At 41.6% G+C, this 17,807-nt stretch overlaps 1 protein-coding gene across 1 annotated transcript in view; it reads right to left on the reverse strand.

Annotated features, from left to right (window-relative positions):
* The window catches only part of LOC140463061 (tyrosine-protein kinase Srms-like), a 70,807-nt gene that overhangs the window by 13,785 nt on the left and 39,215 nt on the right, over positions 1-17,807 (reverse strand). Inside the window, exon 5 of the mRNA XM_072556719.1 lies at positions 14,516-14,674. Within this exon, the coding sequence (XP_072412820.1) occupies positions 14,516-14,674 (159 nt within the window). The remainder of the gene's footprint in view (positions 1-14,515; positions 14,675-17,807) is intronic.

Below are 17,807 nucleotides of genomic sequence, written 5' to 3' on the forward strand. Positions count from 1 at the left end.
TTAAGGTTATGAAGAATTTGATTAGACATGTTTCCTTGGATTAAACGAAGAACAAGGTAGATTTATTAAAACTATGATCTTCCTTGTCTAAGAAACGCTAGGTAACATTGGTACAGTCATGCCCCTTACACACACATGCCCCTACTCCCTCAAATCACACAGGCACAAATAGGTTACAAGTGGTTTACGATAAATTGAAGTTAAACAAGGGAGTGTACAGTATCAAGACCATGGGTCAGGATTCCAAAATACTGCAAATATTTTATTTTATCTTTTCAAAATGAGTTTTAAGAGAAACCTGATATAGCTAAAAATCGCCACAATATAAGTTGAATAGCTGTCTGGAGAGAGAAAGACTCATGGAATGGAACACTTTAAGCTGCAAAACCAACTTCAAACAACAATCCTTCTAAGGGAGAAGAGACATGTGAAAACAGACTGATCTATTATCTCTTGGTGCCTACAAAGATAGCGGGGACAACATTTTGAAGAATACAGAAAGTGTTAAAAGGCCAGTTTCTATTTTACTGGCATATGCTAGTGTGGTTGAGTGTGTGCCAGTGGGTTAAGGTAACCATATGTGCTAGCCTGAGTTCAACTGTTAACATGCGGTGAATGTTACAGTTCAAGAACTATCTCCTAGTCACCTCCACAATGCAAGGAAAAGGGTCTGTGTGCTAACCATCAGCTAACCAGCAAGCTAGACAAAAGGAAGAGGACAACAAAAGGACTGTCTCTTGTCCTTAACATTGGAATTCTGTCATGGTCAAATGAATCAAAACTACAGAATATCAACTAACTTACAAAACTAAGAATCTTGAAATTTTTATTTCCCAATGTCACCACTATGGTACCTTCCACTCCAACAGACATGAAGTTCAATAATCCACTCTTCATTAACAATTCAGAGACTTAAGTTTTTAAAATTCTCTCTTTCAGGACTAACCTCTTATTTCTAATCCATATGGGTGTTGTGTTACCAATTCTTCTTGCATTTCTTTATTAATAAACTCACTTTTTATTGATTGACAAACATGGGTAACTAGCTCCCTTTGAAACATAATTCTTTTGCGTCTGGGACAAAGGTATCCATGTGGGAAAAAATGTCTTAGTAAATTAACCTTGTGACCAACTGACATGGCTGGTGTACAGGGGAAACTGTTCATCCTTCCTCATTTGGGAGCTTAACAATTGGAATTACTTCATCTGGAACCATAACAAATTGGGGAACGTTGCCAGTTGTTCTTCTGGATGTAGTTTTATAGAACAGCTTCCCATATTGTAATCTGTCTTAGTCAGCAATTAGAATCATAGAATCCTCACACTATAGAAACAGGCCATTTGGCTCCTCAAGTCCACACCAACTCTCCAAAGTACATCCCACTCAGACTCAGCCACCCTGTCCCTGCAACCCTGCATTTCCCATGGCTAATCCACCTAACCTGCACATATGTGGATTGTGGGAGGAAACTGGATCACCTGGAGGAAAACCATGTAGACCCGGGGAGAATGTGCAAACTCCACACAGACAGACCCCCGAGGCTGGAATCAAACCTGGGTGTCTATTGCTATGAGGCAGCAGTACTAACCATTGAGCAACCAAACCATGGATTTCTCTTGGTTTTGGTTGCTTTTACCAAACCTGGCAAACCATTCCCAAAGGGGGATGGAGATAGAAAGAGCAACTTCTCAGTTTGCCTTCAGTACAGCATTATCTCAGTTTCACTCTTTCTCACTGAGAAGCCCTTGCAATACTTTGCTCATTTGCAAATGCTGGAGATAATTTATCAGTTCATGTCTGCAGCAGTTACTGCTTTGAAATGAGTAGCTGCATTTTGATGCAGATAACCATGGAATGCAGTTGTGAAATTTGTCAGTCTGGCCATCCATGGTTAATTTTAAAAAAAATCATAATTGGCTGTAGGTCAGCTTTTCTTCCAAATGACCAGCCATAAAAAGGAAAAATTAGCAATTTATCTTCCACATAAAACCATATCATCTTCTGTGTTAACCTGGTTTCCATTTTGGGGGTTAAGGCATTTAATCTATAGTCTTTCTGACCTTTGACAGCACTTAAAAGCTCAACAGAAGAATTCTAACTGCATGCTACTGTTGAATGGGACATTTAGTCAGCAAACAATCAAGCTGATAACATCAGTCATTTTGAGAAAGCTGGGCATGAATTTGGCAAGAAAATAAATTGAAATACAAAGGTCAGTAGTATGTTTTTGAACTCTGGAGTTGAACACTCAAGAGAGCAAATTCATCTTTAACAAATCTTACATATTTTTGTGTTCCTATATAGGCTGCGAATTCAACAAAACAATGTTCAGAAAATTGTGAACATGAATTTATTTGACAGAAAATCATAAGCAGTGTTTTCCTGAATCTCTGATATCTGCTGCCGATGGGCAAGACTTTGTTTTGGTAGTGCAGACTTGTAATTTCACACATTACCCTCCCTGTACCTGGAGGTTTCTGGGAACAAATCTGTAACTTGCTTCAATGAGTACAATTCACATGAGATGGGGAGAAAAGTTTCAAACAATGATTAAAAAAAACTCTTATTTCTGAAAGATTTATAAAAGAGCATGTTTTATAAAAGCATTTTAACAACTGATGTTTCTTTCAATTGCACATAAGCAAACACATTTTCTAAATATATAGACACATAAGGACATTTTAGACTCATTTCAATGATATTATTTTCCATCTTGAGTACATTTAAGCTGGTTTGCCCATTTTGTCACACTCAGTTCTGGCTGGAAACTTTTATGTTCTAACTAAATTGCGAGCAACTTATTCTGTATACATTGTTTTATCTATTTTGGAAACATGATTGTTTTGAATGAACTGAGTGTAGTAGCTAGATTCCGAGAATGAAGACTCTTACTTATAACACTTCATCAAGCTGCCAGTACCTGCTGTAATTCCAGAGGCAGTTCCTCTGGTTCCACAACAACTACCTTTAAAAGTTTGGAAAATGTACTTCTTTCTGGAGATTTCTGTGAGATGAAGGCCTGTGCCTATGCTACTTATGCTCAATTAGTCAGTTTGAGTGTTTAAAATAAGTATTAGGCCACTCACACCATTAGACACTGCCCTCCGCAATTTAAAGTGGCTATTATCGACTGTGAGGGCTTGGGACATGTCCGAAAAGTTAAAGTGATATCCCATTTGGAGATATCAAGCCAGTAGATAGGACACTGCCTCTAATTCAATCCATCACACAAAAAGGCAAGAGATAGAAAAGTAAAATGAACCCTCTGATTTCAATTCTTGTTAAGTATTAGACCATACAACAGATTAATAGATAAATGATTATAGAAATTTCCTGAACCAGCAAGGCAGGAGAAAGTGAGAGTGTGGTGCTAGAAAAGCACAACAGGTCAGGCAGCATCCAAGGAGCAGGAGAATCAACATTTCGGGCATGAGCTCTTCATCAGGAATGAAGCTTGTGGGCTGAGAGATAAATGGGAGGGCGGTGGGGCTGGGAAGACGTTAGCTGAGAGTGAGATAGGTTGCAGAGGAGAGTGGAGCGGATGAATGGGAAAGGTGATGGACAGGTCAAGAGGGCAGTGACGAGTTGGAGGTTTGGGATGGGGATAATGTGGGGACAAGGGAAATGGTGAAACTGGTGAAATCCATATTGATCCCTATGGTTGCAGGGTCCCAAGGCGGAATATGAGGCATTCTTCCTCCAGACCTTGTGTGGCAAGCGTTTGTCAATGGAGGAGGACTAGAATTGGCAGAGTGGGAGGGGGAGTTGAAGCATTCAGCAATGGGGCAGTGGAGTTGGTTGATGCAGGTGTCCCATAGATGTTCTCTGAAACGATCCACAAGTTGACGCCCTGTCTCCCTGATGTAGAGGAAACTACATCAGGCACGATGGATACAGTAATGACATTGGTGGAGGTACAGGTAAATTCCTGTTGGATGTGGAAGGATCTTTGGGGGCTTTGAACAAAGCTGAGGGGAACATGTGTGTGCAGGTTTTGCACTTCCTGCAGTGGCAGGGGAAGGTTCCAGGAGTGGGGTGTAGGCTGGTGGTGAGGGTGGGGGGGGGGGGTGGTGGGCGTGGATCTGATGAGGGGGTCACGGAGGGAATGGTCATTCTGGAACGCTTGGAAAATCCCAGATGGCCTCCTTCTTCAAAGATCGCAATTTCCCTTCACACATGATCGATGATGCCCTCCAGTACATCTCCTCCACTTCCTGTACCTCCACCCTTGAACCCACCCCTCCCAATTCAACAAGTACAGAAACACTTGGTCCTCACCTTCCGCCCCACCAACCTCCATATATATCGTATCATCCACCGCCACTTCCACACCTATAAAAGAACCCATCACCAGAATATATTTCCCTCCCCAACCCTATCAGTGTTCCAGAGAGACCATTCCCTCCACGACTCCCTAATCAGATCCACACTCCCCCACCAGCTCATACCCAATTTTTGGCACCTTCCCCTGCCACCGCAGGAAGTGCAAAACCTGCACCCACACCACTCCACTCACCTTCATCCAAGGGCCCAAAAGATCCTTCCTCATCTGACAGAAATTTACCTGTACCTCCACTAATGTCATCTACTGTATTTGTTGCACCCAATGTCATCTCCTCTAGATCAGGGATGCAGAACGCCAACTTTCGGATCGTTTCAGAGAACATGTCTGGGACACCTGCACCAGCCAACCCCACTGAGCCGTGGCTGAATACTTCAACTCCCCTCCCACTCTGCCAAAGACATGCAGGTCCTGGGCCTCCTCCATCATCAAACCCTTACCACCTGACGCCTGGAGGAGGAACGCCTCATTCTCCCCCTTGGGAGCCTGCAACCACACGGGATCAATGTGGATTTCACCAGTTCCCGCATTTCCCCTCCCCCACATTATCCCAATCCGAAGCCTCCAACTCGGCATCACCCTCCTGACCTGTCCATCACTTTTCCCATCTGTCCGCTCCACCTTCCTCTGTGACCTATCACCTTCTCCCCCACCTTCATCTACTGATCGCATTTGCAGCTACCTTCCCCCCAACCCCACCACTCCCCCCATTTGTCTCTCAGCTCCCCCCAGCCCACAAGCCTCATTTCTGATGAAGGACTTATGTTGAAACATCGATTCTCCTGCTCCTTGGATGCTGCCTAATCTGCTCTACTTTTCCAGCACCACACTGTCAACTCTGAACCAGTAAGGCAGCTTTTTTTTCTGAACAGATCAAGTTGCATGATGTTTAATTGCACTAATACACAAAATCTGGATAATATGTGCTGACAGTTGTCAAAGCAAATGTACTGCGTTGGCTCATTCCTTTGACACCCTACTGTATTTAATTCAGTTCCATGGTTTTCAGTCTATTTAAATATTTGTGCCACATAAGAGGTGCCATGTAATGTCATTTTCATAGAATGCTCATCAAGGATTCAATTCAAAGCAGCTACATGTTTTATTCATTCATGGAATGTTGGTATTGCTCGCTGGGCCAACAATTAATCCCCATCCCTAGCTGTCCTTGGGAAGGTGGTGGTGAGTAGCCAACTTGACCGCTGTAGTTCAATTGGTATTGGTATTTGAACAATGCCTTTAGGGACGCAATCCCAGACCCAGTGTCTTTGAAGGAAAGGCAAACTATTTTCCAAGTCAGGATGGAGTGTGGTTTAAGGGAGAACTTGTTGGTGGTGTTCTCATTTATCTTTCGTCTTTGTCTTTTTAGATGATCATGGATTTGGAAGAGGCTTAGTCAATGCCTGAAGTTTATTTTGTACATTGTAAACACTGTTGCTACTCAGTGTTGGTGGTGAAGGGAGTTTGTAGATGTGGTGCCAATCAAATGGGCTGCTTTGTATTGGATAGTGTCAAGCTTCTTGAGTGTTGTTGGAGCTGCATTTATCCATTAAGTAGCAGATATTTAATCACACTTCTGACTTGTGCCTTGGAGACAGTGGGCAGGCTTTGCGGAATCAGGAGGTGAGTTATCCGTTGCAGGATTTCTAGCTTCTGAACTGCTTTTGTAGCCACAGAATTTACATAGCGAGTTCAGGTCAGTTACTGGTCAATGATAACCCCTGAGAATGTTGATAATGGGAGATTCAGTGATAGCACTACCATTGAATTGTCAAGGGGTGATGGTTCGATTCTGTCTTGTCAGAGAAGACATTGCCTGACATTTGTGGGGCAGGACTATTAGGCCGCTTTTGGAATATTCCATGCAATTCTAGTTTCCTTCCTATTGGAAGTATGTTATGAAACTTGAAAGGATTCAGAAAAGATTTACAAGGATGTTGCCAGGGTTGGAGGATTTGAGCTAAAGGGAGAAGTTGAATAGTCTAGGGCTGTTTTCCCTGGAGACTGAGGGGTTACCTTATAGAGGTTTATAACATCTTCAGGGGCATGGATAGGATAAATAGACAAAGTCTTTTCCCTGGGGTGGGGGAGTCCAGAACTAGAAGGCATAGGTTTAGGGTGAGAGAAGAAAGACATAAAAGAGACCTAAGGGGCAACCTTTTCACGCAGAGGGTAATATGTGTATGGAATGAGCTGCCAGAGGATGTGGTGGCGGCTGGTACAATTGCAACATTTGAAAGGCACCTGGATGGGAGTATGAATGGGATGGGTTTGGAGGGATATGGGCCAGGTGCTGGCAAGTGGGACGAGATTGGGTTGGGATAACTGGTCGGCATGGATGGGTTGGGCCGAAGGATCTATTTCTGTGCTGTACACCTCTATGACTGTTACTTGCCATTTATCAGCCCAAACCTGGATATTGTTGAGGTTTTGCTGCATTTGGACATGGATTGGCTTCAGTATCTGAGGAGGCGTGAATGGTGCTGAGGATAGTGCAATCAGCAAGCATCCTCATTTCTGACCTTATGATGGAGGGAAGGTCATTGATGAATAAGATGAATATGGTTGGGGTTGGACACTGCCTTGAGCAGTTCCTGCAGCGATATCCTGGAGCTGAGATATCTGACTTCCAACAACCACAGCCATTTTTCTATGTGCCAGGTATGACTCAAACCAGCAGAGAGTTTACCCCCAATTCTCATTAACTCCAGTTTGTCTAGGGCTGCTTGATGCCACACTCAATCAACTGTGGCCTCAATGTCAAAGGCTGTCACTCTCACTTCACCTCTGGAATTCCGCTTTTTTGTGTATGTTTGAACCAAGGCTGTAATGAGGTCAGGAGCTGAATGGCCCTAGCAAAACCCAAACTGGGTGACACTGAGCAAATTATTACTGAGCAGTAGCTGCTTGATAGTACTGTTGATTACAGCTTCCATCACTCAATGGCGAGATTGAATTTGTCCCACAGCTATGTAATTTTCCTTGTTGCATAGATGCCAATATTGTAACAGTACTGGAACAGTGTGGCTAGGGAGAACAGCAGTTTCTAGAGCACAAGTCTTCAGTATTATTGCTAGAATGTTGTCAAGGCCCATAGCCTCTGCAGCATCCCGGCCTCTAGTCATTTCTTTGCATCATGCAGAGTGAATTAAATTGGTTGAAGACTGACAGTCTTAAAACTGTGGACCTCTGGATAAAGCCTTGAAAGATCATCGACTTGGTACTTCTGGCTAAAGACTGTTGCAAATCTTTTGTATTGATGTACTGGGATCCCCTGTTATTGAGGATATGTATATTTGTGAAGCCTTCTCTTTAAGTGAGTTGTTTAATTGTTCATCACCATTCATGACTGAACATGGCAGGACTGCAGGACTTATATCTGAACTACTGATTGTGGACTGGATTAACTCGGTCTGTCACTTGCTGCTTACAGTGTTTGGCATGCAAGGAGTCCAGTGTTGCAGCTTCACTACGTTAACACCTCATTTCTACAAATGCCTGGTGTTGCTCCTGGTGTGCCCGCCTGCACTCTCCATTGAACTGGTGCTGATCCCCTGGCTTGATGGCAATGGTACAGTGGTGGATATATGCTGGGCCATAAGGTTATAGATGGTGCTGGAATACAACTCTGCTGCTGTTGATAGCTCACAGTGCCTCATGGATGCCCAGTCTTGTGTCACTAGGTCTGTTTGAAGTCTATCCCATTCAGCACTGTGATATTGCTAGATGTGATAGAATGTGTAAAGGATATTAGAATTTCAGATGGTATTTGTTTTGCCCTGCAACACTACATGGAATCTTTTGTCATGTAGATGTCTCATGGGCACAGAGACATCCACATACCCTCCTAGAGTGAAGGCCCACTTGATCTAGTGCCCATCAGTCACTCAAGTAGAAACTAAACTCCTGGGATGGAGTAGCAATCAGGGACAAAGGGAAGTGTTGTTTTGGGGAGGTGTGCAACTCAGGATTCCGAGGGGAGGTGGTCCAGACGGGTCAGAAGCAAGGACATGGGTTGGCCAGCTGTAGCAACCACCTTTTCCCTGGACATGCCCTTGAGCAATCAGAAATGACTGCAGGTCAATACCTCATCATCCAAATGGTACACATCCTGCACAGGTTTACCTGGCAGGTGAGCTCCCTTTTATTGCCCAACTTGGAAATTGTAGCTAGGCAGGAATAAACCATTAATGGTCCTTAAGTCATCATTAATTGATTGATCAAGGCATTCCCAGCTGGAAATTACTTCAGTGGAAGCAGAAAGGCATCAGGTATCTGTTTCAATGCAACCGTATTCTAGTCCTCCTGACACTTCCCTTGTCTCCAGTAGCCTGGAAGATTCCACCCAGTGTTACTGCCATTTAAGTCGAGTACTGCATTTACTTGAATTACCACTGAATATTTGTATACAATATCACTTGCAAATAAATTTGTCCACTAGCTTTATTCTTACACATTGACCTGGAATTGTGATCTTAATGCCTTCTGGAATAGAGGGAGAAGGTGATGAGGCTCCCATTTGGTTCTTAATGCAGTACATGCAATGAGTCTCTTACAACGCTATTCCCCAAATGGTATAAGACTGTACACTTCAATATATAAAGGCGTTCTAGTTTAGAAAACTCTATCAGAACCAGGGACCTCTGATCACAGCATCTGTACAACTGGAAGTAAACCTTTTGAAGGATGAACTTTGAAATTTCATGATTCAGGCTTATTAAAATATTATATAATAGAAATGTAGTCTTACTACCAGATCCCAGTGACAGGAATGAACTAGAGCCCCTTCTTTATTTTGTCAAAGGGGGAAGCGTAGCCGGAAATCTCTTTCTTTTTTCAGTACTTAAATGCAGAGTGATGGTGTAACAACAATGCAATATCCCTAGCCACAGAAAGTTAAACTTGTTCTGTGAAAAACGTAATCTCCAGCATTTTCCCAGTGTTTCCTGACCAGCTGTATGCAGGTTCAACACCACAGATATATTTTTTCAGGCTCTTTCAACTATGCGTATTTTGACCATTAAGAGTGGGATCCTGTATTTTGGAGATTTTCACGTCCAATTTTCAAAGGCAAATTAAATTGAAGATGTAAAAGCATTTAGTATCATAATACATTTCTTTTCTTGACAATGTTTAGCTCATAGAAGTATGGTTCTAAATATCCACTGGGTGTAGAGCACATTTAAGTAGGAAACCAGTGTCTCTGATATGCTGGGAAAGTTCATCTGGGCACTCTTCAGGTGGGCATAAAATGTACTTAAAAATTTGGCCTGAATTTTTGAACTCAAGCCAGGAGCAGAGTTGTGAAAATTTGGCAGGTATTAACCATTGGTGTGCCTGCTGACATCTGAAAGAAGGCCCACAGGGAGCTGAGATGGACTGGAAACAAAATCAAAAACTTAGAACGAAGAACAGTCACTAGACTTGAAAAGTTAATTTTGCTTTTTCTCCACAGGTGCTGCCAGCCAACTGAGTTTCTACAATAATTCCTGTTTTTGATTTCAGATTTCCAGAACCTGCAGTTCTTTATTTTGTTTTGTTTTAAAGAACTGTCGTAGTGCCGTGGGATTTTATTGCATTGTTAAACAAAAAATGCACATTGGGGCATGGAGGAATTATCATAATGTAAAAATAACAGTATACATTTGTAATTGCCTTGGGTGATTGTCTGTGTGGAGTGTGCACATTCTCCCAGTGTCTGCATGGGTTTTCTCTAGATGCTCTAGTTTCCTCCCATAGTCCAAAGATGTGCAGGTTAGGTGAGTTGGCCATGCTCAGTTGCCCATAGTTTTCAGGGATGTGTTGGTTAGGTGCATTAATCAGGGGCAAATGTAGAGAAATAGGGTTGGGGAATGGGACTGGGTGGGTTTCTCTTCGGAGGGTTGGTGTGCACTTGTTGGGCCAAATTGCCTGCTTCCACACTTAAGGATTCTATTATTCTATGATGAAAGTTCTCTCGCCCTCACCCACATGCAATAACCTCTCTAGGTCAACTCATGCTTTCCACATGCCTCCAAGTTCTCACACACAGCTTTCATGCTAACCTCCACCTGACCCCATGATCCCTCATGCCCTCTGTACTAACCTGTGCCCTTTCCCCCATTTTAGGTGGCCTTTTATACTTCCTATGCTGATGGTTAACCAATCCATTACAAGCCATGGCCCCACCTGTTTCTTTACATCCTTCATACCAACTTTCATCATATCCCCCAGGGGCATAATTCAGAATCCATGGTGAGATGGAAGAAGATCCAAGTGTGTATTGTCAAATTTACAATTATCAACAACACACTCTGATTAAAAACCATTTCCTTAACATTTAACACCCACAGCTAGCTTAAACAAGCTGACAAATTGCTGACAAGTCACGGGGGAGGATCGTGTGTTTGGTTGTGGCAGTCTGCTGGAGGTGGAGGCTGTATTTGATGCTCACAATGTGGTCTCCTCTACACTGCTGTGACCAAATGCAGACTGGGTGACTGCTTTACTGAACAGCCCTGAACACAAGAATGACCCCAGTCTTTCAGTCGCTTGCCATTTCAAAGCACTATCTCAAAGTCATGCCCACATTTGTGTACTAGCCTGCTGCATTGTTCCAGTGAAGCCCGATGTAGCTAGAGGAACAGAACCTCATTTTTGGCTTAGACATTTTACAGCCTTCACACATTAACTTCAGACCGTGAACATCGTCCTCCAATTTTATATTTATAGCCCCACTTCCAATACTTTTTAGGTGCTCAGAATTGTCAAGTATACTGCAAAATGCGACCCAATGTCTTCTCAACCTTTGAACGCCAGACAATTCAAATGTCTTGATTAGAGTGGTGCTGGAAAAGCGCAGCAGTTCAGGCAGGAAAATTAACGTTTCGGGCAAAAGCTCCTCGGTTGCTGCCTGACCTGTTATGCTTTTCCAGCACCACTCTAACCTTGACTCTAATCTCCAGCATCCGCAGTACCCACCTCCGCCTAATTCAAATGTCTTGATAGCTGAACAATTCCAGTGAGGTTATTCACTTTTTATGCATATTTCAAGCCTTGTTATGGCAAATGTATACTGTTATTTTTACATTGTAGTAATTCTTTCTATTGTAAAAATTGGATGCAATTCAGAACAGGAGTCAAACAGTCTTTTTTTTTTAAGTCACATTCATTTTGTATTCACTTGGTACCATCCCATACAATTTCAGTAAAACATGTACCCCTTGACATTTTACTGCCAAGGACCCAAACACAAGCAGCAATTTGCTGTATTACTCATTCTTTACAAATCCACCGACTGCAAAATTGATGACAGTACCTCACACTCTGCTTCCTGTTAGAACTCTATTTTGCTTTTCTGTTTCTCTGTTGCATCTGTTCTCAAGATGCTGCCTTTCACACAGGTGCCTCTGACATATCCTACATTTTCCTCAACAGAGGATTCTTTCCCACGGTGATTGACTCAGCTGTCAGCCATGTCTAAAACTATTCCATGCACTTATAGAGTCATACAGCACGTGAACAGACCCTTTGGTCCAACCAGTCCATGCCGGCCATAATTTCAAACTAAATTAGTCCTACCTGCCTGCTCCTGGCCCATATCCCTTCAAACCTTTCCTATTCATGTATCTATTCAAATATCTTTTAAACATTGTAATTATACCCGCATCCACCACTTCCTCTGGAAGTTCATTCCATACATTAACCATTCCTCCTTCACTCCCAACACATTTTTACTCCCTCCATAGCACCTTCCCATGCAATTGCACAAGGTGGAACATTAGCCTTTTAACTCCTCCCTCCTTAGCAGTTTACTCGGTCTTCCTTCAATCTAGTCTATTGTATTTGATGCTCACAATGTGGTCTCCTTTGCACTGCTGTGACCAAATGCAGACTGGGTGACTACTTTGCTGAACACCTCTGCTTGGTCACAAGCATGACCCCAGTCTTCCAGTCACTTGCCATTTCAAAACACCATCTCAAAGTCATGCCCACATTTGTTTACTAGCCTGCTGCATTGTTCCAGTGAAGCCCGATGCCAGCTAGAGGAACAGAACCTCATTTTTGGCTTAGACATTTTACAGCCTTCATACATTAACATTGAGTTCAATAACTTCAGACCGTGAACATTGTCCTCCATTTTGACGACCCCTCCCCTCAAGTGTCTTGATTACATGGGGTTTACTCTCAGGAGAGCTGACCTATTTTCTGCAATTAATTACCATCTACCATTAATACCGATTCTCCTTCCATACCCTCCTCTACTTCCATTTGCACTCACTCTGTCTTTTCCTCTGGGCACCCTTACCATTTGCTCCACTAGACCCGCTCTCTTTCTATTGCAGCATAGAATTACAGGTAGCCCCCGTTATCCGAAAGTAGAGCATTCCCAGGAATCCTTTTGTAAGCTGAAAATGGCAGAAAGCGAAGTTGCATGATTTAGATGGGAAAAAATATTGCCGTTTTTTTGTAAAAGCGAAAATCCTCTTTGGATTCGTGAAAATACGAACAAATATAGGTCTTTCATAAAAGCGAAATTGCATAAAACGAACATTTGAAAAGCGGGGGATACCTGTATCACTTTCCTAGTCCTTTTTGATTCCAAGGAGCAGTCCCACTGAACTTTAAACCTAATTCTGTTTCTCTCCACAGATTCTGTCAGACCTGCTGACTTTCTTCAACATTTTGTTTAACCTCATTTCCCACTTATGCAATAATGGCTATGGCTAACTTTGAAGACCAATGTCACTCAGGAATTTTCCCTTCCCACATTATGAGTGACTAGAACTATATCGTTCAAACTTGGCTTGAAGGTAAGCGACAGAAAATGATGGTAGAGGATTATGTTCTAGCCGGATGCCTGTGACCAGTGGTGCGCCACAAGGATCAGTGCTCAGTCCATGGTTTTTCATCATCTGCATAAATGATTTGGACATAAATATAGGAGGTATGATTAGTAAGTTTGCAGATGACCTCAAAATTAGTGGTGCAATGGACAGTGAAGAAGGTTATCTCAGAGTTATCTCAAGAGATGGGCCAATGGGCCAATGAGTGGCAGATCGAGGATAATTTAGATAAATGTGAGGTGTTGCATTTTGGTAAGGCAAACCAGGGCAGGACCTATTTAATGGTAGGGCTCTGTGGAGTGTTGCTAAACAAGAAACATAGAGTTGCAGGTGCATAATTCTTTAAAAGTGGAGTCATAGGTAGACAGGGTAATGACGGCGGCATTTGGCTTGCTTACCTTCATTGAATATAGGAATTGGGATGTAATGTTGCAACTGTACAGGACACTGGTGAGGCCACTTTTAGAATACTGTGTTCAGTTCTGGTCTTCCTGCTAAAGGACAGATGTTATTTGAAAGGGTTCAGAAAAGATTTTACTGGGGTTGGAGGGTTTGAGGTCAAGGGAGAGGCTGAATAGGCTGGGACTATTTTCTCTGGAACAGAGGCTGAGGAGTGATCTTACAGAGATTTATAAAATCATGAAAGGTATGGATAGGGTGAATTGCTGAGGTTTTTTTCCCAGGGTAGGGGTGTCCAAAATTAGAGGGCATGGGTTTAAGGTGAGAGGGTAAAGATTCAAAAGGAACCTGAGGGGCAACTTTTTCACACAGAGGGTAGTAAATGTACGGAACAAACTGCCAGAACAGGAGATAGAGGTGGGTACATTTACAACATTTAAAAGGTATCTGGATGATACATGAATAGGAAGGTTTAGAAAAATGTGGACCAAATGCTGGCAAATGGGACTATATCAGTTTAAGATATCTAGTCGGTGTGGATGTGTTGGAACAAAGGATCTGTTTCCGTGCTATATAACTCTATGACTTTATTATATTCCAAACAAAAATATTACAGATCAGATGATTAGGATTCTAAATTCATTATGATTAATATTAACTTTACACACTATGAGCAAGATAAGAGCAACCGTGTTATCTACTTCTTCAACCAAATAAAATTGTACTTAGAGATTGTCTAATTTTTAAAAAACTGTTTCTTGGATGATATAACATTTATTATTATGCAGTAAAATATGTGGCTTAAAGTTGTTTCATATAGAAATACATGTATCATCTTACAGCATGAAATAGAGATGACTTAGTCAGTATTATGCTTGTGAGAGTTATCTGAAAGAGCTAACTGTTTAATTTAACTCTCCAGACATTTTACTGTTTTCAAATACTAACCACGTAAATATTCCCGGAGGTTCCCTTTAGTCAGAAGTTCTGTCACAATGTAAACAGGTTCCTCAATTGAACAAACAGCAAGTAGCTGGATTAGCTTTGGATGGCTGAAATTCTTCATAATTTGTATTTCTTTAACAAACTCATCCTCGATCATATCATCTGTGTAAATAAAATGTTGTATTCATTACATATCAACTGACATTTTTAGCCTTTTTTTATAATCTGCTCACTGCTGTGAAGAAGAGTTGGAAGAATGTGAATTGATGTAAGAGTTTGCTATTGATGTAAGAGGTCATGAATGAGATCACATATGACTGTGGAGCAAATTCACTAATACAAACACACGCGCACGATCAAGCTTGGCAGAAGCAAAGGTGGGAAAAAGAAAATAATGCTGGATCTGATTCTCAGACTGACGGACACCGGCAAAGCAAGTTCCCCATCCCTGACCAACATTAGCCACCACATAGTGGGCTTTCTCACACTAAGTAAAAGAGTGGAAAGAACCAGATGAGGACCTCAAGAGGCCATTAATTGGATTGCCTTTGGATTTTCTGAGGCTGCCTGCCTTCAGACCTGCCCATGGGGAATATAAAATCTATCCTGTGGAGCTTTATCCCCAATTTGGCAATGTTTCCTGCTTAATCTTTCACCTCCAAGAGCTTACAGTCCTGAAGTCAAAACAGGTCACAAGTTTACAAAGTTTAGTAAATTAATTTGCACTCATTATCTTATTTTATATTCTGACACTGTCAGTGAAATTTCAAATAGGTCACGGTTAATTGCATTAGTATCTCAGCAAAACATCAGGGCTGCACCTTTCTGTTATCATCTGCAATTCATTTTCACACTAGTGTCATTAATGCTAACTTGGCTCCACAGCTATCCATTCATATGATTGAAGAAACCCTTGAGAATTAAGCAAAAATTAAGAACTATACAATAGAAATTTCAATCAGCCAAGTTCACATTTGAACATTCAATGTTCTTCCATTACATTCCATTCATGCCATTTTTCTACCACAATTAAATTTTATAAAATAAAATTTAAATTTTACACAAAGATCTACCATTATTTTTTTCACTTAGCCACAAGGCCATCTTTGCTCATGGGATTATTCTTCTTGGGTGAATGTGGAGATCAGATGCTGACAGACTTTGCAAAATGGTCAGAAAAGAAAGACCCAAGAATAACTAAAGGAGAATCTACTGACATCAGTAATGATTCTAGGAGTATAGAATCTATAAATATAAACAGAGAAGCATGCTTTTTTCAACTCACCACTGCCTTAGAACAAACAGGAGAGGCAACGTGCAGCAGGACATCAGAATAATCTGCTTTTGTGCCATCTTCCTGGGTTTTCCCTGCACTTCAGTTTTTCTTCAAATGCTTAGCTATCCCTAGTCAACTGTTATTAATCAGTTTCAGGGAATTAATACACTTTGAATAAGAGACAATTCATCTAACTTCCCTGATGTTTGTTACACTGGTAAGGACCTTCACTTGCAAACTGTCTTCCATGTTACAGACCATCCTGATTTGGATATCAAGAAAATATTTATTTTAGTGTAAGGGTGGTTACCTGAGAGGGCAGTAATGCGTCTTGTTCTTGAATAACCATATTCCTTGTAGAGTTGTGCTCGCACTGTGGTGTATGGAATTAGATGTGGAAGACTAGGAATGACAGTATAGCAATATTTATCCAAGTTGGAATGATGTGTGATTTGGAGTGGACCTTCACGGTGATGTTCCTCACATGACATTGCTGCAGAATCCATTTCAGAGGTCTCGGGAAAGGAATTCTGCCACAGTATCTTGGAAGTTTCTGCAGTGCATCTGGTAAATTGCATACAGTGTAATCACACAGCATTGCTAATGAAGGGAGTGAACATTCAAATCAATGGCTGAGGTGTCAGTCATTTACAGAAGAACCTCAATTATCCGGCATTCGATTATCTGAATATCGGATTATCTGACAAGATCGCAAGGTGCCGATGCTTGGCTAAACGTTATCTGGCACTCGATTATCTGGATTTCGATTAACTGAATGAAATACTTCCTGCCTGTGACCTTCGGATAATCTAGGTCCTTCTGTAAACTGCTAAGTTACAAACTGTGTCAAGCTCCTTGAATGTTGTTGCTCTTCATCCATTCAAGTGAATGATGAGCTTCAATCATTGTCTTAAGATGGAGGAGAGATTTTGACACTTTTTTTGTTTATTCATTCATTCATGAAATTTGGGCTTCACTGGCAGGTCCAGCATTTATTGCCTCTCCCTAGTTGCCCTTGAGAAGGTGGAGATGAGCTGCCTACTTGAACTGCTGCAGTTCATTTGGTGCAGGTCAACCAAGAATGCTATTCTGGAGGAAGTTCCAGGTTCTTGACTCCGTGACACAAAAGGAACAGTGATATATTTCCAAGTCAGGATGGTAAGTGGCTTGAAAGGGAACTTGCAGGTGGTGGTATTCCATGTATCAGCTGCCCTAGTTCTTCCAGAAGGTCATAGTCATGGATTTAGAAGGTCTGCCTAAGGTGCCTTGGTGAGTTTCTGAATGCATCTTGCAGATGGTACTAGTGCTACTCACTGCTACTGATCATCAGTAGTGGAAGGTCTGAATGTTTGTGGATTTGGCACCAATCAAGTGGGTCGCTTTATTTTGGATAATATTCTCTAAAAGGTTCATCCACTTATCACTGAGTATCCGAGCTCTACTTCGATACATTAATCGCACTGATGTAGCTGGTCTAGTTATGCTTTTGGTCAAATATAACTCACCATTCCTTCATCTATGACAGAATGATACAAACTCCTTATATAATACAACAACAGAAATCATCAGCACAATGACTGCGGTGATTAAAAGGAGAAAGTTCACCACCACTACCATCTCACGGTAAATATAACTGGCAGTATTACACACACTTCCGGAGGAAAAAATACGATTAAAAAACTGATACTGGATATACCACATTTAATGCATTTTGATGCTATCATATGGTGATGATCTTAACATGCTCTGTCATAAAGAACAGATTGGAGGGGAAATATGTTTTCCAGTATGGATGTTCTTGCAAGGGCTTTTCAGAAACAATGAGAAACTTATTTCCCTTTGACATTATTATTTAATGGTGCCTCTAACCTGATAAATTCTCTGTTCATTAATTACAAGAGTTTCTTCTATAATTTATATGAAGCAATTTGCAAAAGGGATAATTTGTTAATGTTAGACTCTTGGTATGGAGTCATGTTAGGCAGAAGCATAGGTTGGAGATAGACTTTTGGAATTTTT

The sequence above is a fragment of the Chiloscyllium punctatum genome, chromosome 37 (genome assembly GCF_047496795.1).
Source record: "Chiloscyllium punctatum isolate Juve2018m chromosome 37, sChiPun1.3, whole genome shotgun sequence".
NCBI lineage: Eukaryota > Metazoa > Chordata > Chondrichthyes > Orectolobiformes > Hemiscylliidae > Chiloscyllium > Chiloscyllium punctatum.